This window comes from Pseudophryne corroboree, chromosome 5 (genome assembly GCF_028390025.1).
Source record: "Pseudophryne corroboree isolate aPseCor3 chromosome 5, aPseCor3.hap2, whole genome shotgun sequence".
NCBI classification, from domain to species: domain Eukaryota; kingdom Metazoa; phylum Chordata; class Amphibia; order Anura; family Myobatrachidae; genus Pseudophryne; species Pseudophryne corroboree.
In genome coordinates, this window is record NC_086448.1 from 754,640,120 (window position 1) to 754,666,538 (window position 26,419).

General features: G+C 42.3%; 1 protein-coding gene across 1 annotated transcript in view; it reads right to left on the minus strand.

Annotated features, from left to right (window-relative positions):
- Positions 1 to 22,693, minus strand: part of SDC2 (syndecan 2) — a 138,352-nt gene extending 115,659 nt beyond the window's left edge. The window contains exon 1 of the mRNA XM_063924161.1: positions 22,122 to 22,693. Coding sequence (XP_063780231.1) covers positions 22,122 to 22,181 — 60 coding nt within the window. The 5' untranslated portion in view covers positions 22,182 to 22,693. The remainder of the gene's footprint in view (positions 1 to 22,121) is intronic.
- Between the last annotated feature and the right edge of the window lie 3,726 nt (positions 22,694 to 26,419).

Below are 26,419 nucleotides of genomic sequence, written 5' to 3' on the forward strand. Positions count from 1 at the left end.
TCCAACCCCCTGGGGTACAGTCAGACAAGTCGGCTTGGGTCCTTCGGATTGTCGATCTGTCTGGGGTTTGAATAAAAGCTTTAGTGGAGACGGTTTCTCCTTAAATGTAGTAAATGTCTTTCATCATGTTTAAAACAATAAGTTAGTGTTTTCCATGTTCATATTAATATACTGGTATATTCACTGGAATGAATGATGTTTATGAACTGTGAAGCAAATAAAATAGATAGTCCTTGCCTCCATAATAGGTACTGTATACACAGGCTTATTGTGAATTTTACTTTCTATAGTATATCAAGGTTTTTAATATTTTGGAATTTTTATATATTCAAAAGTATTTTTTCTATTGCTAAACCACCACTCTAAATATAAACGCACACGTTGCTCAAGGACAAACAGAACGCTACTAACCACAGCTTTTGTTAAGGGCTTGTTGAAACCGTTTCATTAGTTACAAAACACCCTCACAAATTATGACTTTATACATACAAAAATATCAGAATATTTGACACAAAAATACAAAGTTTTACATACAAATGATATATATATATATATATATATATATATATATATATATATATATATATATATATATATATATATATATATATATATATATATATATATTTTTTTTTTTTATTATTTATTACTTAGAGGTGGACCGGCACTGCCCCACAGTTGACACACGTTCCGATGCCCTCTGGAATGAATGACGTAGCCAAGCAGAAGAAACAGTGGCACTTGGAGACTTAAACAAATTACGGTATATTAATATACATCATAAAAACTCCAATGTTTCGGGACTGTCACGCCACCTTGACAAAGGGTTGTGACAGTCCTGAAACGTAATGTAAGTCTCCAAGTGCCGCTGTTTTTTCTGTGTGGCTAATTTTATATATATCAAATCATACACCCATACATACATCGCACACACACACACACACACTTTCTATTTTATCTAAGGCAACATTTTCAAGGAAGGAGCCTACCCAATATCACACATTCTTTGCTTCCATGCATGGCACATTATTCAACCATTAGTCAGCCAATAAGCAGAACAGCTGTGTCATTATACACCTTCCCTCTAATCATGCCCAATGGCTAGGATTGGCCCAGCATAGCCCTTTCTGTACCAGATTTGCATCTTATACGCACCACTAAAGCAGCAAAACTACATTACAAGCATACACTGACCAGTGGGGCTTGCGGTACTTGTACTTCTGCCAGCACCTAGGTAGCAAAGAAAAAGGTTCCCATTCCCATACAAGGGACTGAACCTATATCTTCAGTCATGTTTCGTTACTGCAACTATATACGCATTTTATACCTATAGTTTCTCAGTATAACAAGTAACCAGACGTCCCTGGTACACTGTGAGCAGCTTTGTATGAGTCTATGACACAACTAAGATACAACATTTTGGAAAAAGAACACATTTGCTAGCTGTGGCGGAACGTCAATGCCGTGCCAAATATTTTAATATATGGCGAAAAGACACTAGGTCAGTGGTTCATACACTGGGTGCCTCAGGGTACTTGCAGGGGTGCCATGGGTGGGTGGTCCAGGACCAAATCTATTTATGGTCAATGTAATAGGCAAAACTTGAGCTGGTGGCCGACCATTAAAATATGTGGACAAACAGAAGTGCAACCTGTCCACCACCAAATACCTGACCCTAGAGACAGGTAAGCATGATATACTTCACTTAGTGTTTTATTTTTATTTTTTTAACTTTCTCAATGAAATTTTTTTAGCCTAAATTTGCTATGAACAAAAATGCTGATTACTCTAAGGCACCGTAATTTAAAAACATCTGGGAACCACTGCACTAGGTGTGTCAGGACTAGATACAGGAACTTTCTGAGTACACATTTTGTTCAAAGTAGGTACCTGCATGACTATTGCCCAATGTTCTATCACAGAAATACTGGACAGACAGGGACAGAGTTTACTTGAATATAAATAATCTTCCCACACTCTGAAACTAATGTCCATTCTAGCACCCTGCACCTTTCAAAATCCGTGCAGTTCCTCTTTGCTGCCTGGGGTGTCGCTCTCTGCTCTGATGCTTCTCAGCACACTCTGATCTGTTACTCAGAGCTGTGAAACAGACCTGTGTGTGCTGAAAAGCACCAGAGCATAGAGCCACACCCCAGGCAAGAAAGAGGAACTGCACAGGATTTGAAAGGTGCAGGGTGCTAGAATGAACAAACTCCCGGCGCTATTCAACGGTCAGTGAATTGAATCGACCCCTGAGTAGGTTACTAATATGGTAGCATGAACTGCCGATCAACCGATTGTCCGGCCTAGTGTACTAGGTGTGGGGAGTGGGGTGCAGGGTAGTGGCTGTAGTATAGTGTTTGTGGGGATGGGGGTACAAGATAGTGTGTGCAGGGAGGGGGGTGCAGTGCAGGGTAGTGGAGAAGTTGTCCATGGCAATCAATCAGCATTGAAATAACATTTATAATTTGCATACTATACAATTGTACGGAGCAGTTAATTGGTTGCCATGGGCAACTTCTCCACAGGCTCACTTCTCCACATGCTTCACTGCTTCATGAATAGACCCCCTAATTTGCAGAGAGTAACATCTGGCCCATCTATGGTCATACCATTACACCACCACTGTAACCACAATACACCATCTTATTGTAAACTGCTGACTCGGGACATGACTTTTTGCCATCTCTGTTGGTCCTACTCAATACAATTGGAAGGAGGACGCTTATTAATATATTATAATGACAATAAAATAACAGTTATCATAATTGACACACGGGAGATCAATGTATAAAGAAAATAGATCATTAATATTTTATAAAAATAGTACAAATAGTACAAATGTACATCAAAACAAATATCCCCTAAAACACACAGATATATAGTGGTGTGACATGATGGCTCGGGTAGTATATAGTCACAAGTGCATATGCAGATTTAACAGCAAGGTACACTTTGTTCTATTGCAGAAAATCTGGAGTAGCCAATAATACTGTTTTCCAGGACTGACCTATAGGATCCATAAGTCCCAATAAAAAGTGATATCAGAATCCTAAGAATGAGCAGATCCAGATGCCCGGAGGATAGAATATTATTTAGCAATACCTGTTGGCCCTCCTAGTCAGTAGGAGGTGGACCCAACATTCAGACCCGCCAATAAAATAGACTTCTATTTCGTGGAGGCTCAGCAGGCTTTAACTTGGAACAGAAGCAGAAGGTCTCAGGGAGGATTTTTTGCATCAAGTTTTTGTAAATTGAACTACCATGAAGCACATTGGCTGTTCACGTATCATACCAAGGGATGGAAACGGAGAGGATAGCTCTTAAGCCATGGAAACTTTGTAATGAAAGGTGTTTTACTACACAAGATTTAGTTCAATTAACCAACATGAATACATTAGAATTTTTCATTTAGGTGCAAATTGGCATGCCACCAGAAATGGACTATTGTGGGCTAACAGCACATACCTGACAAATAAGGGCTGCTGTATGGAGATGGTTCACTACAAGTGTTACACCCACATGCAAATCTCCACAGAAACCACAACAAAATAAAAAAAACAACACCACTTCATGCTCACACCCCTTCTTTTTGGCGCAGGCTCATCAACTCTCGCTTTTGAATGTTCCCCAATCGAACAGAAAGTATAACATTGTTCTATCAACTAAATATTTATTAAAGACATATCGGAACAAATCACCTTACGGAATTTGGTCAGAACTGGTAATAATAATAATAATAATAATAATAATAATAATAATACTAGTGTGAGCATACAAATATAATGTAGCTTTAAAGGACATAAAAAGATATGGAAAAAAAAATCAAAATATGTCCAATGCCGGATATTATGCAGTTACTGCACAAAATTTAAATACAGACCTTAAAACTTCAGAATTAAAAAAAAGAAAGAAATCACAATAAAATGTAGCCTACATATATTCCCCATACTCACTGTACATCTACCATGCCAGTACAACTATTGTATGTCAAATAATCAGGTCCCCTAAGAATTGCGCCTACTCTGTTGGCAGGGTCCTATAACTGAAACATAGCCAATACCTCTGCACATGACCAACTAGCACTCCATAATCCTTCACAGTTGCTGCATCAGATCTAACCAGAATCTATGGGCCAGATGTAGTAAGCCTTGAAAAGTGATAAAGTGGAAAAAGATAGAATACCAGCCAATCAGCTCCTAACTGCCATGTCACAGGCTGTGTTTGAAAAGTGTCAGGAGCTGATTGGTTGGTATCAACACTGTCCACTTTATTACTTTTCAAGGTTTAGTACATTTGGCCCTTAGGAGTCTATTTACTAAGCCTTAGATGGAAATAAAGTGGACAGAGATAAAGTACCAGCCAATCAGCTCCTAACTGCCATGTTACATGCTGTGTTTACAAAAATGACAGTTAGGAGCTGATTGGCTGGGACTTTATCTTCATCCAAGGCTTAGTAAATAGACTTCTTAAGTCTGCAAAGTAAGAAGGTAAACAACACAGGTCCTGGGCAGTGGAGTACCCGAGGGCCATATACCTACCACCCAATTCCTTTTTAAAGTGATTTTTTTTTTTTTTTTTTTTTTTAATTCTCCTTAGACTGTGCTCAGTAGGATTGTTTGCATTTTACAAGCAGCAAACAACTCCACGGTGACCATAGCGACAACAGAACCGAGCAAAGCGATCAGCAGTTCCCATGTATTTCTTGTATGAAAATAGACGATGACCTTGACCTGAGCAGACATCAGGAGACCACTTGCTGTGGGCAATCTCTGGAACACAAAAACTGATAGCATGCTAGCTGACTTGTAGGATCATACAACGGAGACTTAACACTTGGGAGTAATTAGAGGAAGGCTTACCATTACACAAGCCAGTCTAGGTGAAGAGATGAACTCCCCCAAACACCTCTAGAGATACTTGTAACTAAATACACATTTCAAGTTCTGATAAATCTCCTATATTGCAGCTGCCAAAAAATAGATTGCACATGTACTAATACCTGCAGTTTGGAAATACTAGTTAATACACATAAATTACACTTTTTTTTTTTTTTAACAGGCCGTCATGTCTGAGCATATAACACATATCCAGGTGCGCAGACTTATCGGCCGCCCACACTTCCACATCAGGCGTTTGGACAAAATTCCCCGCTTGTCATTCAGTCCAATCATCAGGTGGTTGACAAATTCAGTTGGGAAGATGAAGGCTATTGGCCTCCGTGTCGTCATTATCTAGCCTTAGTTGAAGAGTTCCAACAAAGAGCTGTTTCCAGATCAGACACTCCATTAATCTTCCGGCTGTACAGCTGCAAAACTGTAGGACTTCCACCGGGGTCTGAGATGGATGTCCTCCCTGACAAACAGAGCCAGTCTTCAGGAATAACATCAAACATCTGGCTCTTCCATCACGTTGCTAAATTATACATTGATTTAAATTGCTCCGAACTTATACCAAGCCACAAGACTAACCCATGTATCCCCTGGCTGGCTATGAAATGTTAATGAGACCATGTTAGTTTAGCCTTAGGGAATCACTTATATTGTTTAACATACAAGATGTATATTGATTTTCAGTCATGAGTGCAACGGGTTTCAGCAACGCAACTGGCAAATGTCTACATACATCTTTTATACAGTATCTTACTTTATTCTTTTTTTCAGATCTGTGATGCTTTAGGTGTTTCTAGATTGTAGCAAATTCTAAATAATTGGATCTAATTTGCACATTGCTGTATTATAAACAAGGGTAGGACCAGAGACCAAAATGCCAGCCAAATCATAATTGGTCATTCTTGACCAATTCTGCTGTCCGGATAACACAGCACCATAGACTGATTCTCTGAATCAGAACAGATACACTAGTGAGAAAAGCCTAACAAGGAAGAAATTATCAGTGATTTACTGTAAACGACTGCTTACTTGTGAGCATAGGATTGTGAGCATAGGATTTCTAAAAATACAAACTTCTTCAAATAGCTACAAGCTAAAGGTATGGCTGTAGCCAGGGATTAGTTTAGTAAATCAAATATTTGATTAAACAGGAAAAACACCAGTCGTTCTCTGTCACCAACTGAACACACACACACACACACACACACACACACACACACACACACACACACACACACACACAAAAGTGCCCTTTAAATGCTAAATATAGATATAAAATATGGTAATATTCTTTAAGATCTCAAAATAGGAACAAAAAAGATTTACTTAGTATACTAAGGCTAGGCCTACATATATTTTTAGCTGCCTATCTTAATTCTCTTGATGAGTGCATACTGTATTTCAGTGATATGCATTGAGGTACACATGGGGATGGGTCCAAATGCTGTCTCACCCCCTACTCACTGTAACTCTCCCCTCACTACACTAAGCTACAGTGTCCATTGAGTCTCTTACCTGCAGTCCTGTGTCTTCTCTTGCTGCTGCTGACCGAGTTCAGACTACAGTGCACTTCCTGGTCACATGACATTTAAGGGGCTGATTTAATTGTTTTGAGCATCTAAAAATTGTGTTTGGGAGCCCATGCACATTGCACATGTTGCACCCAAACAGACCGGATGTAGCCGCCTAAAACAACTAAAACCGTCTAAGCTTCCTGCTTTGGGCGTCCAAAGTGTCCAGTTGCAACACATTTTTTCCTCGCACCTGAGGAGGCTGTGAGAATAAAATATGTCCTCCACGGTCGCTGGGTGCCCGAACAGCAGAACAACTGAATTGCTGCTGTTGGGCACCCTCTAGTGGCAATCGTGGAAAAAAACTATTGAATCGGCCCCTAAGTGTCTATCAGTGCACAAGGCCCGCCCCCACACTCAGAGGCATGCCTCTATTTGCTCCCTTTCTGTGCAGCATTACGGCCCCTGGTGTGGCAAAGCAGTGTTTGACTGTAGAACAGAGGCAGAGCTGTTGCTGCTTCATCTCATCTCCCTGCAGCTCCAGGGATCTCCACAAAGCTGCTGAGTGTTAGCTATAAAAAGGATTACAATAAAGAAAGAATATGTGTATGTTACAGATATCTTCTTTGTATTTTTCTAATTGTTTTAGATAAAATCTCAGGAGTTTGACAGGGAGTAGACAGTAAATGCAATATGACTTAGGACCTTTTACTTGCATGGTTTCTAAATATGCATTAAAGTGTAATCTGTTATTTTACTTGGCTCACACGTGTAGACGGGATGCGGTTGCATTGCCGGCAGTCAGGATACCGCCGCTGGACTCCCGACCACTGACAATGCCTACAGCCGGAATCCCGGCTAACAGGGGTTATTCCCACTTGTGGGTGTCCACGACACCCATAATGAGGGAATAGAACCTATGCCGAACGCAGCCAGCCACTGAGCCTGCAGCATGACAAGCCCTCAAGGGGCTTCATTGTGCTTGCCCCCCTGTCGGCATTCTGGCGCCTGGGATGGCGTCGTCGGTATGCTGACCCGGCGGGATGCTGATCCGGTGGATATTAAGATATTAAGCATCCTGTGAGACTGTATGTATGTTAGGATTTCCCATAGGTTTATCCGGGGGCTGACAAATTTACCGAGCCCACATACCAGATCTTGGCTCCAATAGCGAATGCCATCTTTACAAAGCACTGGTCATCGTAATCTGTGCACTAGACTTTACTAAAATGTAAGAATCCACTTTACATTTATCACATTGCAGCAGAAGTATTTTCCATCAGATTATGATGGCTCGTGAACAAAGAAAAATACTTAATTTTTAGAATACAGAGGTGAATGAGAGTTTGGGGAGTGTTCAAATAAATACACATTTTAAATGTAGTGTGTTTTGCCATTTTGTTACGATGGACAGGGATCTTTGGGACCCATGTATACTGTAATGGGACCACTAGGATGGTAAAACCAACATTCATCTGATTGGGAAATACAATGGGATGTGGTGAAGAAGCATTTATATACTCATATCCACATGTTTGGCTTCAATAAGGCTTTCTGCTTTGCCAGATACATGTTTAAAAAATGTTGCGGTTTATAAGCACTAAAAAAAAAAAAACTGCAATCACCAGTCCGTATGTAACCTTATGCTGCCTTTTTATGTGACAACAGCAATTAACCACGGACAACGTGGCGGGGGTCACATCACTAGTTCTAGTGTAAAACAGATTATATTTGAAGTCGCCATCTAAATGCATAAGCCATTTATTGCTGACCCTCTGCGTACAGTACACTTTCGTCATTTCATGAAATCTGTGTTTCAGTAGGATATACAAATGACTTTTCCTAGAGCAATATTCAGTGTTAATGGTGCCTACAAATAGCTGGTGAGAATGCGAACAACAATGTGATAATGACTCGGAAACCGCAAGGTGATTACCAGGGCATACTGCCAGTAAAGATTACATATTTTATTTTATCAAACATCTATAAGAACCTGGAGGCATGAAGAAAAACAAAACACTGCAATAATAGGACACTATTACACGCTGCTGTAAGACAAAACACAATGGGCATCGTCCCGCATTGGGGAGGAATTAAAAGCCTTAAGCAACATATTAACTTCACTGCGACTTCTGATAAGGGAACATGCATCGCAGCTGAACCGGGGACCCACAGGAAACATAAGCATGTGCTACAAATAAGAGACATAGCAAAACCCAAAGGAGAACAGCATCCATATTTAATGCTAGATATATTCATGGATGACAGGGAGAGGGAACAGCAGCTTCAGTTTGCTAAATCAAATTCCAGCTGCATATAGAAGTTCAGTAATACGTTGGGGGGTGGGGTAGGACGACTCAGTTTTACACTTGCAGCTATTCAATTATTCTGCATTTTTCCCGACTAGTATCCAAATTCCACGTAAAATGCAGAATTCCATGGGTGCATTTTAACAGAGTTTTCCTTTCAGGTCCCGGGGCTACAAAGAAAAAAGTGCACTCATGAGACTTACCGCAGGGGAGATGTAGGACCTGACTGAATAGGCCCGAGCTGACCAATAGATTGCCCCAGAGAGACAGATTCAAAGTTGCACACAAATTGGCTGCCACTGCCTAGGACTAAGGGGGTCATTCAGAGTTGATCGTAGCTGTGCTAAATTTAGCACAGCTACGATCTTCTTCCGACATGTGGGGGGACGCCCAGCACAGGTTTAGCCCACCCCGCATGTCAGTCCGGCTTCCCCTCGCAGAAGTGGAAATGCATCGCAACCAATAATAATAAATTTTTTATTAAGTTGGTGGCACAGTGGAAATTGGTGGGGCAGTGGGTGATAAAAAAAACTTAATTGGTTTCCACTTCTACAGCCCTGCCCACACACCTAAAAATGCCTCCCCAATATTAAAATATGTAATAAAGGTGCCAATTCCAAAGATATCTTTCCTCTTTCAAATTGTTTGAAAGATTGCTTAGTGTGTACACTCAACTTCGTTTGTCAGGGCTCTGGGAAGTTCTAGAGAAATTGTTCATCTTCCACATTGTTCATCTCTCACATTGGTCATGTCTTCTAGTGTGTAGTGTCACCACTACCAGAGCAGACCTGTGGTAACCTATAACTGGCGCATGAGATCAGCCAGAGTTCAGACGTATACAGCATAACTCAGCATAGCCTACAATCCAACAACATGCCCAACGTCACATCCTCAGTAGACTTGGCATATGCGCCAGCGCCCTGTTGTCACACAGTTATGCCCATTTAGCTGTAAGTGAAATATGACTGAGGCGAGTACGGTTTCTGAATTGCCTATAGATACAGAAAACGCACGACAGGTTCGCTATGAAACACTGCTCGTCAGGATGCCGGCGGTTACATTACAGACACTGGCATCCAGACATTGAAAACCCTGATGTCGGAGGGGGTAAGTATTTTTTAGAGCTAGTGCCTTTCCCTAACCTCTCCTAGTGCCTAATCCTAACCATTACCCCGATACTTACCTTCAGGATGTCGGTGGTTGATATTCCAGCGCTGGGATACCGAGTTGTGTCGCGATTCTGGCGTCAGTCACATGACCGCCAGCATCCCGTCCATCATGATGCTAAACGCATCCCCACATGACTACAGAGCATGCACATTTGTGGAAAATCGCAGATCCTTCCGTAAACTCTGAATTGGCCCCAGAACAAATGAATGTAATTGTAGACACATGTATACAGCAAAAATAAGATGGGGGAGAAGAACAAGCGCCTTATGGTGTAGTAAGTTTTTATACAGTGCGTTTCGACACACAAATAATGATGGTTGCGTACCAGATAATAACTTGGGTAAAGGCCTATCAGTTTCCACTTGAGCTGTTTATCACCATCTGTGGCATAACTCCCAACATGACCCTCTCCAGGATATGAATACCACTAAAGACACATTAGATACGAATGTTCAATGCATTGTGCTTTACAGACCTATTACTATGAGGCTCCAGTTTGTCACTGTACAACAACAGAATAAACAGTCTGCAATGACCGCATGAGGCGACTCAGAATTATTGCAACAAAAGTATTCAAGTAAATTGAAAAATGTAAATCAACTGGATTAGGACAGGTAATAGCTACTTGCTATCAGGAATCATTTATTTATAGGGCAATACAGCCAAAGATAAAGAATTTCAAAGCTAAAAACAGAACCGCTAAGAAGGCAGGGATCCCAGTGGATATAGTAAATGCATGCCAATATATATTCTACTAACAAAAACAAAAAAAAAAACAAAACAAAAAAAAGACAAGGCTAAATTGATCAAAGATTTATAATAGCAAATCCTTGCTTGCCTCCATAATGGTGTTTACGTGCACTAAAGCTTTAATTAGAAACATTCTGGTTTTTGGTGGAAACAAACAGTTACTCTCTGCCAAAGTTGAAAAAGAACTTTCATTTCAAACCCAATAAAACATTTATAAATACACAATGCATAAAACCCCCTCTGCCCCACTTATTAACTCAGGTTACATCATCATTGCTATTTACAGACGATATGCTGGTGTCCTCAGCTTCCCACTATTCAGCTTTTCTTTCAATGTCAACCATGGTACAGGTAGTCATTTATGGCGTCAGTAAATATGCGGAATGTTCTACAAGAGACTATAAAAGTACATACAGCAATGATAAATAATTTTGCACAGTGATTTATCAAAAACGGTTATCTGCGGAAACAAAGCATGTGCAATAAAATGCAGAAGTAGACTGTGTGCGGGCCAACCATGCATACAAACACAGTCGGACACTGCAAGTGCAGATGCTGACCGATTTCTCTGGGTGGCTACAGTGCAATTGCACACAACTGATCAGTCTACTGGGACTGTACGGTAGGTAGACATCTGTGCTTGTTGGTGGCATGCGGACGTGGAAGGGTCACCTGATTCAGACGGATCTCTTGCACTTTTTGTATTAAACCAAGGGCCTGATTCAGATTTGGGGATCGAGTAAAAGAGCAAGTAACTGTGAACCTGGGCAAACCATGTTTTGATGCAAGGAGAGCAAATACATAATTTGTTTGCATGCATGGTAAATACTGGCTGCTTTTGCATGTAACCCACAAATGCTGGACAGCTTTATTTTAAACTGCAATGTAGATTTCAGTTTGGACACGCCCCTCCCAAATCTGCCCACCTGCATACATCCCAATTTTTGGTGACTTAAATTCGGTACCCTCTGAAAATGGGCACGGCTTCATCCGTATTGGGAGTGGGGGGTGGAGTCAGGTAGGTGGGAATGGCCTAGTTGCACATCTTGCCATTTCGGGTGGGTGACAATGCTCCATGAATAGCTGGGCAGCCCCAACGCTCACTTCCCTGCACGGTTTAGATGCACGGCATCTATTCAGGGATCACTTGCTACTTTGCAGAGCAGAGGTGATGAAAAGCTCCCCAACCTTCTTCCCCCCTGGCCGCGGCACACTGCGGCCCACGGGTGGTACAGCGGGACAGTCTCACTGGAATCGGCACAGTTGGGAGGTATGCATCTGCAGTGCAACATGGTTTTACCAAGATACACAGTTACTTGCTCTAACCATTAGCAAATCTGAAGGGCCTGCATCTGGCTGCTGTTCATATGGGCTTCAGTGTAAAAGCAAGCTGAGCTGCACATCATCTGCCATTTCCCGCATTTCTGTATTAGCTCATCCTCTGCAGCTGTGAAATCATTGCAGCATTTCAATAGCTTTTGGCATCTTTTGCTCAAATGAACAAATGCCTGAGAAAACCTATAAAACCAGACTTTAGATGGAGGTTACATCCTCAACCCAACATGATTCCTGTGAAATTCACCTCAGCTGATATCATATCAGGCCCTCATAACATTCCACCCGGTGCAGCTACGGAGACAAAACAGCGACAAAAGCTAAACATGAGTAAAATAGCCCAGACAGGGAGAAGGGGGAAAACCCATATCACTCTCTACCTTTGACTTACGGAAAGGAAGGGAGGGCTTTGTGTCTGTGTGTGTCTGTATATACATATTTTGTTCACTAAATGCACACACACAAAAAAAAAAAACCAACCTAAAAAAGACCTAAAAAAAAAAAAGACCCTATTAAAAAACAAACATACGAGGTACATAAATTAACAGCTTTGCAAACAACCCCTATTTAGGAAATTCTTTCTATTCACATGGACTTTATATTCAGCTGGAATCCCCCCCACCACCACCGGTAAGACACCAAAGTAAAAAACACAAGACAACATGTTTGCGCTGGCCTTATATATATAGGTGGTGGATACCCTAGGACAGGGCTGGCCAAACCAGTCCTCAAGATCTACCAACAGTACACATTTTCCAGACCACCTAGCTGGTGCACAGGTGTAGTCATTACTAATTAAGATGTGCTGCATTCATTCCTAACTGACAGTTCTACAGATCTCCAGGAGGCCTGGAAGACATGAACTGTTGGTAAATCTCGAGGACCGGTTTGGCCAGCCCTGCCCTAGGAGATCACTAACATCTGGATTACATGTAGGCCTGGAGTGGTGAGTGATCATTTTAGGCAGAAAATACAGAACGGGGCAAGTGACTGACAAATAATGGTAGTGTTAATCTCCAGGATAACAACTGCATGAAATGGGACCACGTCCACATCACTGTAATTGCTGGGTGCAAACCTAGGATAATCATTTTCCACAGCGTCGAACACAGAACCCAATCACAGCTCCCATTTCTCTGGGCTGAACCATACTGAACAGAAGTGACTCACGAAGAATCACAATATGGCAGCCACCTGTCTGTACCTGAAGGAATTTGATGTCAATGTTTGTCAGCCATGATAATCCTGTGTCTTTCTTGTAAGGATTATCATGGTGCTTTCTGTCGGAGCGGCCCGTGAGAGGAGAAACAGAATCAATATCCAATTTTAAACACTGCCACATGTGGATATATAAATTAAGCGAGTTGTGGGTCTTGGATAGAAAGGTCAAATCATTTTTAGAATTACTGAGGCCCGTTAGTAAAGTCACCTGTATGTTGGAGATGTCCACGTAGACAAAGCTGTCACATATAGATTGTTTGGGAATAATAATGCATTAAATGCACTTCTGTTAACTTCTGCTGCAACGGGCGCTGGAGCCATAGCACCAGCAGCAAAAATCTCACCCAAAATGGCTACCGCGCATATGCAGTAGACTCCGGCACAATGCTGGAGTCTACGGTACCGAGGAGAGGATGAGGGCCCACCAGGAGTCTGCACACGGGCCCCCTCCTCTCTTAAAACGCCCCTGGAAGGGTATCAAACCTTCTAAAGAGGGCAAGTAGAGAAATTGCCAATAGCAACCAACTTCTAGCTATCATTTACATACCCTCCAACATGACCCATTCCATTAGGTTCAAAATGATCTGTTCCTGGACTTCCTAACCATTGGCAGTTGTAGATCTCTGGCTGTAGCACAGTCCAAAACTCAAATAAGGGACCACACCAACTGCCACCCCAAACACTGCCAATCAACACAAGCTGGGACTCCCTGTCAGTTGGTGTGACTCCCCTATTTGAGTTTTGGTCTGTGCTGCAGCCCCACCTCTGGGAACTATTCAATTACTTTCAATGATGGCCACTATTTCCTGAGATAGTGTTCGGGATTAGCAGTGTTAAGATGCAGCTCCCGGGGTAAGTGTAGCTCCCAAACCCTACTTAACGCAGATTTCTTCTTGCACTTCAGGAGCTAGTCACAGGAAGTAAATGAATAGCTCCCAGTGCACTTAGCCCAGGAGCAAAGTTCCCACAAAATACATTAATCTCCACCGTGGATGTTTGTAAATCCACCACGGTGCATTACCCTTGGTCAATGTAGCGTCTGGTAAATCCACTTTGTAGGCAGGTCTTCTTTTCCTTCTAGACACATATGGCATTAAAAGATACCCAAGTGGCAACCAATGCCACATACAAGGTCACAATGTCACGTTATAGAACCTTTCATATAAATCCTTTGTATCAACCTGTAGTTAAAATGTAATGCTAACACACATGTAACTGGTGAAGGGATTACATCAGGCATGTTCGGTCATTGACCTACAAGGTGCACTGAGATACGGTCAGTATGATCAATTATAAATGAAATGACATTTTGTCATCATGTGTGGACAAATCCAGAAACTTAAAAAAATCAATTTATAATAAACATGAATCGGTTATCCGCAACCAAGTATCAGAAAGAACTCTAGAGGACATCCTCTTCCCATTAAAGTTTAAACCTGAAAGTAGAATGTTTTGTTTGGCTTTAGAGGTCTTTAATCGCTTAATAAATGCAAAATCAGCATGGCTTCCATAAGTGAAACCTTATTATTATCTGTTAGGCAACTACTTCAACACTCATTAGTAGAACCAGAGCGCACCGACCATTGTTACTGAAAAAACTGCCAACATTGGGACCAGTTACACAGGAGTACATCATGCTGGACTTTTGGCCTCTAATTCATTATAATATGGATCTAGCGGCCAGTTCTGTATAGCTGCTTTTGGACAGCAATTCATATTTGGAAAGTGCCAGCATTGGCCATCACCTGGCCAGCAATCACCAGCAGTATGACCCTAATCAGCAGTCTCCTTCACTTCTTTACCAGCAGCCTAATGGGCCCTACACACTGAGCAATAATACGGAAAGATACGAACGATCTCGTTCATATCTTTCAATGTGGAGGCACCAGCGATAAACGATGCGTGGCCTTGCTCTCGTTCATTGCTGGTGGCCCGTCGCTTGTGCATGCAGGCCAATATGGACGATCTCGTCCACATTTGCCTGCACTTCTATTGAGCCGGGTGGAGTGAAGAAACTTCACTCCCCCCGTCACTGCCCCCCCCCCCGCCGCTGGGTCGCCCGTCGGCCGTATCCGCCGTTGGGCAGTTCAGCGGTGGATCACAAAGTGTGTAGGGCCAATAAGGCTGGGGACACACTAGGATGGCCGGCAATCGGGCTGATGGTCGAGGCATTTTTCCTACGCCCCGCACCATGCCAGATTGCCGGTACACACTGAAACGATGTAATGAACGACATCTTGTTATTTCCTTCATTATACTGTACCGGGTGGCACGCTATATCTTGCATGTTGCATGTGATCTGCAGGAGTGTGCAATCATGGGTACTACAAGTTACACAAATATGTCTTTTCAATATGGGAAATTGTTCTGATATCTTCTAGGGGGATGCGTACTATTTGCAGGCCGACAGGATGCCCGCTGTCATGATCTTGTGCGGCAGAATGGCGGCAGCCGGGCGAGCACGATAAACCCCTTGCGGACACTGTGGCTCGCTGCGCTAGCAACACAGGTTATATTCTCCCTCTATGGGTGTCAAGGAGACCCGCAAAGGGAGAATAGCCTGTGTCGCTGGGATTTCGGTGGTGGTATTGTGACCGCCGGGATCCCAACTGGTGGTATTAACCGCTTCCACTTCTAGGTGTGTACTCAGCCTAATACTGCCAGCAAAAGGGTTCATGAAATACACAGTACACGTCTGCGCAGTTGCATAGTTGTCCCCATTTACAGGTATGGGGAACTCAGGGACGGCATAAACGCAGACAAATAGGTTAATGCCAGAGAAGGGTCCGATTTCTCCAGCATTAAAACTTTGTGCAATGAATCAGTATAGGAGTCCTTATTAGGCGCTACACTGCTTTCATCCAACCACATTAATGGGAGTCATGTTGTGTATGATGCTTTGACACAGCGCACACAGCAGTAAGCAGAGTACTTATACATTGCATGCAGTTAGGGAGAAACTGGAAATGGGAACTTTATGCTGCAGCAGAATGAAAAATATTTTCCCCCGCATTTTTTTTTTCGGGGGGGGGGGGGGGGGGGGAGAGGAATTCAATTCCATGGCATCAACGCAATGGGATGTTCCAGAATGCAGTATCCGGTCTTTAGGTCGATAGTACACAGGACGGCATGCATTAGGCCTAGATGGTCAAAAAAAATCAACGTCTCAGTGGTCGACGTTAGTTTTTTTAATTTTATTTCATTTTTATAACTTTTTCATACCATACGCATGGACTATGAATGGGAATGGTAACCTGTGCCTAGCGCAGCGGTAGTGGATCCCGAAGCATGGCGAGCGAAGCAAGCCATGTGATGGGTCATGCCACATGTGCTAACAGTAAGAAATTGACACCCCAAAAAACCCCATGTCAACCTTTTCCTGTGTCGTCCATTTTCATGTCGACCTTTTGCTTGTGCTGACCTTTTTCTAATTTCGACCTTGCGTAAGTTGACCTTTTGGGGTCGACCTAGACACTGTCAACCTAATGAAGCATACCCCGGAATGTCACAGCCATAGCAAAGCTTGCGATGTCTGTAACGGCCGACGGCGCAACGCAGAGAATTGAATTGCCCACTTTCATCGCAATCACTGCATCACAACTTATGCTCCCTACACACTGGGCGATAAAACTGAAAGATATGAACGATCTCGTTCATATCTTTCAGTGTGGAGGCACCAGCGATGAATGATGCGCGGCCCCGCGCTCATTCATCGCTGGTGTCCCGTCGCTTGTGCATGCAGGCCAATATGGACGATCTCATCCATATTTGCCTGCACTGCCATGGAGCAGGGAGACGGGGGGAGTGAAGAAACTTCACTCCCCCCCCCCCCGTCACTGCCCCCCCGCCGCTGGGTCGCCCATCAGCCGTATCCGCCGGACAGCTCGGCGGCGGATCGCAAGTGTGTAGGGCCCTTACGTTGCAGGAACAGGGCTGTCTCTCTCGTAGATCCAATAAGTACTTGTCCTGTTAGCAGCAATGCCTGTTATAGGTTATCATCACGGCCGCCCTGGAGCTAACAGAAACCAAGGGGTAAATTTACTAAGGTGGGAGATTTTTAGAACTGGTGATGTTGCCCATGGCAACCAATCAGATTCTACTTACCATTTATCTAGCTGCTTCTAGCAGATAATACATATAATCTGATTGGTTGCTATGGGCAACATCACCAGTTCTAAAAATCTCCCACCTTAGTAAATTTACCCCCAATATTGTAGAATGATAGTAAAGTCCTGAGTGTGGCTCTTTCAGTGCAGCCTTCACTCCATAAAGCACAAATACACAATAATGAGAGACGACTCAGGGGGTGATTCAGTAAGGATCGCATAAGCAATCTTTACTGCATTTCCATGATTTTAGGCAATCGTGGCGCAAGTATCCAGGTGCATGCCATCTTGTATAATACCTTTAGATTTCAAGGTGAAAATGAAAGATATTGTACATCGTTAATGATATAGTAAATACACACTAGACGAGGTGAACGATATAGCGCGTGTGCATCACCAAGTGTGTACTCAGCCTGCAGTCGCAGATGAACATTGTGACTGATGGTATGCACCTCCTCCTGCATTTGCGCGTCTAAGGACTGCAAAGGCAAAACTGCTGCAAACAGATCTGCATTTGCAATCCTTAATGAATCAGGCCCCTCAGTACTGGACACAACAGAGCAGGGGTATTTAACATGTGGCAATCCGCTTTCTGTGGAACTACACATCCCAGCATGTGCTGCCACAGTTTTGCTATTAGGGCATTCTAAAACGGTGTCAAGACATGCTGAGATGTGTAGTCCCACAGCAGCTGCAGGGCTGCGTATAAATGCAGTCTGAGTGACCAGAAGCGCATTTCACAGTTAAACACGACACCTAATAGCTGCCATGTTTAATTGCTCATGTGACATTACCCTTAGGTAGAGCTGTAACACAATCACATTTCTTAGCAAGTTGTAATCTCTGCCTCTCTCTCTATTCCTGTCAATGAAGAGCTGAAATACTTGTGAGAGGAACCTAAAATCTAAGGATTATAATAGGCAGGGCCGGAGCTTCCACTAGGCAGCTTTAGGCAGCTGCCTAGGGGCGCCGGAACCTGAGGGGGCGGCCTGCTACAGCTGCCTCTCACAGCCGCCACAATCCCCCCGGCACTCGTATCTTACAGTAGCCGCAACTGCCAAGCCCCCGTATTGCAGCCTCCAGCTCCATCTTCACCCGGCACAGGCGGTAACTTTCACAGCTCCTGATGTCCTGGCTGGGGGTGACATGTGGTGCTGCTCTTCATTCCAGGCTCTTTCACAGACCACTCTGCATCGCAGCTTGCAGGTAAGGTGGCTGTACAGCGCACTGTCTGCATTTCATAAGGAAAGAGGGGGAGAGCAGAAGTCGGGGGGGGGGCATGCACACAGATGGTGGGGCAGATAGAACAGCAGACATTTGACAGAGTGTAGGGGGTGTGAGAGCTGCAGGCACCCATACAGACTGGGGAGATGGGGAGGAGAGAGCAGCCATGCAACAGACTGGGGGTGGGGGAGAGCAGCAGCATGTCTTTCACCTGAAGGGTGGGTAGGGGGAAGGGGCAGTAGGCAGAAATTTTGCCTAGGGTGCCGAGAAACCTTGCACCGGCCCTGATAATAGGAGGGAAATGCTACAAAACACTGACCATTCTGGCCCTGTGGGACATTATTCGAAAACAAGTTTATACACGTACGAGTAAATGGGGTCTATTCATGAAGCAGTGAAAACTTTGGTTCTTCTCCACAGGCTCACTTCTCCAATCAGCATTGAAGTAACATTTATAAACTTGCATACTATAAAATCATACAGAGCAGCTGATTGGTTGCCATGGGCAACTTCTTCACTGCTTCATGAATAGACCCCTAAGAGTGCAAAATAAGTGTATTCCGTTCTACTATACATTGGTGAGCATAAAAAATAAATGTTGACAAATAGTAAGATTTAAAGGAAACCAGGTCAAACATTTATAGGTGAATTTCCTCTTTATGATATGTTTTTTGGGGAAATAAAATTGCCCCCAGAGGCCACCAGGCTAAACACCTCTGGATCATGCAATAGAAATTTTCAGCAAGAGTCTAAGAGGCTAGGAGCGCAGCTGGTTTTATTCAAGAATCCCATTTTCACTCAATTACTTCCAGAATGTTTTGGGGGGAAAAATGTGGTATTTAAGTCACAGGAATGGGTAGGGTCCCCCCGCCCCTCTTTATGCCATGGAATGTTGAGATTGTATCAGTAGTATTTTCCACATAGCCCTTTTCCACTATGAATTTGCAAGAGCTCATCTGGTATTCAGAAAAAAAAACTAAAAAAAAAAAACTAAAAACGCGAGTCTCTGAAAGTGATTTGCCTGCACAAATTATTCTTGTAATAACGTCACTGGAGCCAGAGCAGAACCCACAGTCCCACAAACAAACAAGACAGCGAAGGGTATATCCAAACGTTACTTAAAAGGTGCAAAGCAGCATGAAAAGCACATAAACCAATCAGCAGTTTGCTTGTATCTGACTTGTGAAAATTAATGAAAGCAAAGGTTTTACTGGTTGCTATGGTTTTAGTGCAGTCTTGTACCCTTGAGCCATGCTAGTAAATATCTCTCACTGTTATATTGGTTGCTGGTATGTGAAGACTCTTACAGAGGTGACACAGAGTGTGCCACTCGAGGCAATAAAAACCAATGGTCAGGGGGAAGAAATTTACATCTCATCTAAGATCTGAATGAGGTACATAACATTAATATTTATGGTTTACTGTAATTAATATCACGTTTCACTTTGGTCATTATACCAGTAGTGGATCCTCTTCAAACAAACCAGGACAATATTTATCCCCTTAACGACAATTTTGTGGGTGCTATAAACATGCAACAGATTATCTATTGCAATTCCTATGTAAATAAAATAAATATTTGTTAAAAGATGTAAGTATATCTAACAATATAATATAATATAGTCACAAGTACTCTTCTTTGTGCAATACATAAAATCTAACATTGATATACTGGGTACAGATCATATACCTCCAGGCTGCCTATATACAGAAAGACATGGTGTCTGCGGCTACAGAACTGCAGTATCAAGCCACCCAATTCTTTCCAATGGGTTAGGATTAATCAAGTCAGATTCAATATAGTACTATATAGCTACTGATATGTTGAAGCTATAAGCAAAGTTAGGACATAGAATAAAATAATGTTATGTTACTGACAATATCATGAGTAGTTGATTGCGTTGAATTCATACATATCGTATGCAGCTAAAAAAAAAATAAAAATATATATATATATATATATATATAATATGTGTGTTCAAGAAATGTTAACATTTCTATAAGAAAGTACGATGTTGCATTTATAAATTATTATATCTGCTACAGGGGTTACACAAGAACTCTCTGGAGTCTAGACATTATGTACTACAGGGCAGGATACAAACCACATGAATGTGTCTGAGGTATGTTTATAGAAAGAAAAAGAAGTTTAAGTGCTATAGGATTCCACTGAGGTTTATCAGTATGAAATAAATTCTAGCACTACTGTGTTGTCGTGATATCAATGCTCTAGAGAAAAAGAATATTTTCTTAACATATAGCTAAATATTAGCCAATCTTAATCTTAACCACGTCAACAGGGAATAAAAGCCATGATCAGATCCTATTCCTCAAACACAAAAATGTTGGAAGTTTCAAAACAACTTTTGCAGTCTGCAATGGTCTGGTGGCTCTCTGTCAACAAAGGGGGGAATCTGGAGTGGGCGAAGGTTAGCAGGAAGTGGGGGAGGGTACAGGGAATATCATAAACACAGCTGAAGCACTTGGGGACTAATTTTTAAAGCCATCAATTAATAGGTTAACGAAACTTTAGAAGCTCCTAAAAAAGTCCCTTTCCGCAATGCACCTAATGCATGTTTGGGATATCCATCACCAGGCTTATCTGGAATTCTTTGCAACATTCTAATCGTTTATGTCCACCTTCTAAAATTAACTTTGCATTCCATGACATTTGTTGAGCGGTTAGTAGATTTCAATTCGCCTAGAACACACAAGGACCGCTGGGTTCTCAAGTTCTGAAGTATTTGCAGAGACAGACTGGATTTGGGAAGCCGTGGAATATTTTGATCCAAGAAAATTACATTATGAGGTCTAGAAAAATCAGTGCAGGTCACTTAGATTGCCATCAGTGTAATCTAGATATAGAGTGTTACAATACTCCCTCATTTCCTATTAAAATATGCATTGATTATTTAATAGCTGACATAACAACTGGCACAATATTTATGTGAATCACAGATCCAGAAAGCCATACTGCAGTTTCCCCAATACCACACAAAGCAGCAGCTTTCTCTAGGCTGCCTACTGGAGATCCACACAATGTCCCAAAATAAACTTTAAATTGTAATTACAGCTCTCATTGTGGGTAGACCCATTAGAGGAGAAAGTCAGACTTTCCCCTTGCAGTGGGTCACTCAGCCAGAAATGTTACTCAGTAAACAATCCACGTTTAAATGGAAATAATTCCAAGTAGATAAGATTAGGGCTAATTAGCCTTTAATATTGCCTGTTGGGGAGGGGGCTGTATTTACTAAAAGCAGAATTGAATTGTCCTAATTACAGCCATTGTTCCCTAGAGGATTTGTACACAGCCCAAACTGATACAAAGTGACCGATTTCATTTGCAATTGTAACATATCAAGTAACGAAAACTATCTACACACACAGCCCACCTAAAGGGGCCTGGTTAGCAATATCTGCCACATTGTAGATCTCATATCAGAGGAATCTGTGTATATGTATTTTTAATTGACATACACACATATATTATAATGCACAATAGCTGCCCTATTGAATCACAGCTTCACTATGATATCGGGGGCATCAGTATATCGCATTAGAGTAAAACACGATCAGCCAGGCAGGAGCTTTTTGTAAACTCACCGTCTCCCCGGACACAAGGGCCAGCAAGCCAAATGTAAGCAGTATCCAAATATTCCTCATTATCACCCCCAGTAAGGCTTGCGGGAGTCACAAGTGACAGTGTAAAGTTGCTCAGCCGGATCCCAGCTCTTGCGCCCTCACTTGTTGCTGCAGGAATCCCCACCAGACCAAAGGCTCTGTCCCTGTGCTCCAGGCGCACACACTTGTCTATCCCCGGGCAGATCTGTCTCGCGTAGAATAAACTAGAGACTTGCGGGCGATCTGTATCGCTAGTTTCTGGAGGAAGCGTTTTTTTGGAGCTGCAATCTGTAATATTGATGCAAGTTTCCCCCTTTTCCCGGTGTGTGCTGGTGCTGCTGCTGCTGCTGCTGAGTGGTGACTGTGTCAGCAGCAAGGCTCTCTGGCTCTGTGTGATCTCCCCTTCTGGCTGCCTGTGAGAACAAGTCTGTTTCCTCCTCCCTCAATCTCCTCCTGAACAATGTGCACTGACGGAGTAGTGCGACTCCTAGTTAAAACCCAGGAGAATGTACTGTACACCCTGTTGATGGCCAGTGCAGGAAATGCGATTCCTCCCTTCTCTCTGCCCTTCCATCACCCTCCTCCTCTTCCTGCATTTAATACAACAGAAGTCTGCTGTTCCACTTTTATTTTCTGGAGAATTTTTGAAAAACTTTGCTTTGATTTCTGCTGATATCACAAATAAATATTTAACAAAACAAACAAACAAACAAACAAACAAACAAACAAACAAACATACATACATACATACATACATACATACATACATACATACATACAAACAAACAAAATGCAGTTTTTATTTAGTTGAGAGGAATGGCCTACTCCAGCCTTATTTTATTTGGTGTGACAGTGATACACCTGACATTGATTGGTTTGCAGCTCAGTTTAAATATGGTAGTAACAGAAAACTGAAATTTAATAAAATGCTTTTTTGAAATCACTAAGGGGGTATTTATCAAAGTTTGCAGAAAGTCTTTACATCTCTATGTTTATATATATATATATATATATATATATATATATATACCATAGTTCCCAATGCTTACCCTGAAAGGGTTTAGACAAAAGGAGACCAGCACACCACCATATGAAAAAATATGAAAAACATTTAATGAATCAGTAGCATTATCAGGCCTTTTGAAAAAAGTTTTTAGTACTCATCATGAGGCTTTCAGCAGTATTCAAGCAGAACAGCCATCCCAGGGATGGCTGTTCTGCTTGAATACTGCTGAAAGCCTCATGATGAGTACTAAAAACTTTTTTCAAAAGGCCTGATAATGCTACTGATTCATTAAATGTTTTTCATATTTTTTCATATGGTGGTGTGCTGGTCTCCTTTTGTCTAAACCCTTTCAGGGTAAGCATTGGGAACTATGGTATCAATAACAATTGACACGGCACCCTTCTAACATCCTTTAAGTGTGTGCGCTTCACCTCTGGACTTTATATATATATATATATATATATATATATATATAATATATTGGGGTATCCCTTATCCAAAATTCACAATCCCACATTTTTGGGTCCCCTACTGAGATAGTGACATATATATTATATATTATGTGTATATATAGATATATGATATAACATATATGTATATGTGTCACTATATCAGTAGGGAACTTTGAATTTTGGACAAGGGATACTCAACATATATATCAGTGGCGTAAGTTTGTCCCAGTTGCCCGGAGGCAAGAAATATATTGGCGTCCCCCGTATGTATATGTATATGTGTATATATATATATATATATATATATATATAATTTGCTCCTGCATAGCAAGCCTGTAGATTCTAACTATATGAAGCTACTACAAAACCATTGCAACTAGGCAGATCTATGAAGGGGTCCAGCCACACACTACATACAGGTAGATCTGCTCAGTCCCTCACAATGCTGATTATTTTGCTGACAATTCATTTGCAAGTGTCATATCCAGGATTAGAACCCACAACCTATTACATTGGAAGTAGGCACCTTACTGACGGAGATATCTGCTGTTGCATAGGAAGTATGAGAATTCTAACTACATGAAGTTACTTGTAATTGTCAGAGAAACATCATCATATAGTTAGAATTCTCATGCTTCCTTTATAGGAGCAAATATCAGTAAGGTGTCTGCTTCCAGTAAATCTATAATAAAGAGGGTGTGATTTGTAAGGTGTAGTGGCTAGTGGGGAAGTCAGCTACGGAGGAGTTACCGGCTGCTGTCAATTAACTTAATTGATTAATGTCGCTGAACACATAGAACAGGAGGAGAGGTGTGCCCCTTCAAAGCAGGAGCCCGGCGGCAGCTGACTCCGTTGCCTCCCAGAGTTCTGCCTCTGATAGATATATATATATATATATATATATATATAACACATAGAGATCGGAGGGCGCTAAATGAATGATACCATTCCAATATTGTGATACAATGATTGTTTAATAATGAATCACACTTCCCTTAGGTCAGTCAAGTAAAAGATAACAGGGGCCTCAAACCAGAAATAACCAGTTTTGGCCGGTCTGGCAGGGTGTGTGAGGTCATGCTGATGTCATAATGGCAACTGCCTATATCAGGGCTGTGCTGTTGCTGTGTCTCACGTGTGCCTTCAGAGGCCTGGGACAGCATAGCACACTGGCAGAAGGTTAGTGACTGGACATAGATTAGGGCAGCTTGGGTGGTCTTCAGTATGCCGAATGTCGGGATCCCGGCGCACAGTATACCGGCGCCGGGATCCCGACACCCGGCATACTGACAGCTATTCTCCCTCGTGGGGGTCCACGACCCCCCTGGAGGGAGAATAAAATAGCGTGGCGCACGCAGCGAGTCCGCAAGGGGCTCCTTTGCGCTCTCCACACTGTCGGTATGCCGGTGGTCAGGCTCCCGGCGCCGGTATGCTGGTCGCCGGGAGCCCGGCCGCCGGCATACCATACTACACCTGGGCAGCTTAGTTCAAAGAGTCGGCAGACTTTTAGCATAACTACTATAATATATGACTTATGACCTTGGGGATAACATAGTATTGGATAAAAACAAAATCTCACACCTACTGGGACAGCACCGTTACTTAACAACCACAAGCGCCTGCAAATGGGTCATTAGAGATTTTTGAAGCGCACTGTCTAGATGGGCCTATAATGTTCCTAATTACAGGTAAATCCTTTATGTGCAGCCGCACCTATGACATCTCCTTGGAGTTGTTTGGTGAGCCTATAATGTTGCAAATTAAGGGGTTTATTCATGAAGCAGTGAAAAGAGTGGAGAAGTGAGCCACTGGAGAAGTTGCTCATGGCAACCAATCAGCTTCTCTGTATAATTTTATAGTATGCAAATTATAAATGTTACTTCAGTGCTGATTGGCTCTTCTCCACTGGCTCACTTCTCCACAGTTTTCACTGCTTCATGAATAGACCCCTAAATCCTTTACTCTCTCACTCTGCCTGCCTAAATCCCAGTATGCCAGTATTGCAGGCTGATCCATTTTTATTAATGTGCAGAGGTGGAAGAGAAGTATATTGTGCTTTAATCATTACTATTGGTTTTATCCAATACTATATACAGATGTTGCCACGCTGGTCATTGTTACGTTCCTGGTGCTCAGAACAAGAGAGATGTTGCGCAGTGAGTCCAGAGCACCAGAACGTGACGCTGAAATAAGGTGAGGTATGGAATATAGGATTTTGGTACTTACCAGGTAAATCCTTTTCTATGAATCCATAGGGGGCACTGGAGTACTCTTGGGATATGGACCGGGCGTAGCCGGAAATGGCACATATTTAAATATTTAAATTAGTAACTGGCCATCCCCTCCATATTCCCATAGAGCCTTCAGTATTTTTACTGGGCCGAACAGGAGTGATAGAGAGGATGAACCATAGAGAATTACATATAACATTATATGAACCTATAACATTATAATATAATGGTCAACCCTAAAGTTGACACATAACGTAACTGATAACAATCAGTTGATACCATAACATCGAATGCATTGGTGATAAAGTGTTACCATAAGATCCACAGAACTTACCACAAGACAGGTAAACTGCTCTGGGTGGGCGTCCAGTGCCCCCTATGGATTCAAAGAAAAGGATTTACCTGGTAAGTACCAAAATCCTATTTTCTTTTTCATCCACTAGGGGTCACTGGAGTACTCTTGGGACGTACCAAAGTTTCCCGTTGGGTGGGAGAGCTGTTTGGCACCTGTAACACTACACGGCCAAAGCTAAATGCTGATGCCGTAAACGTAGCCAACCTGTAAAAGCGCACCAACATGCGCACTGATGG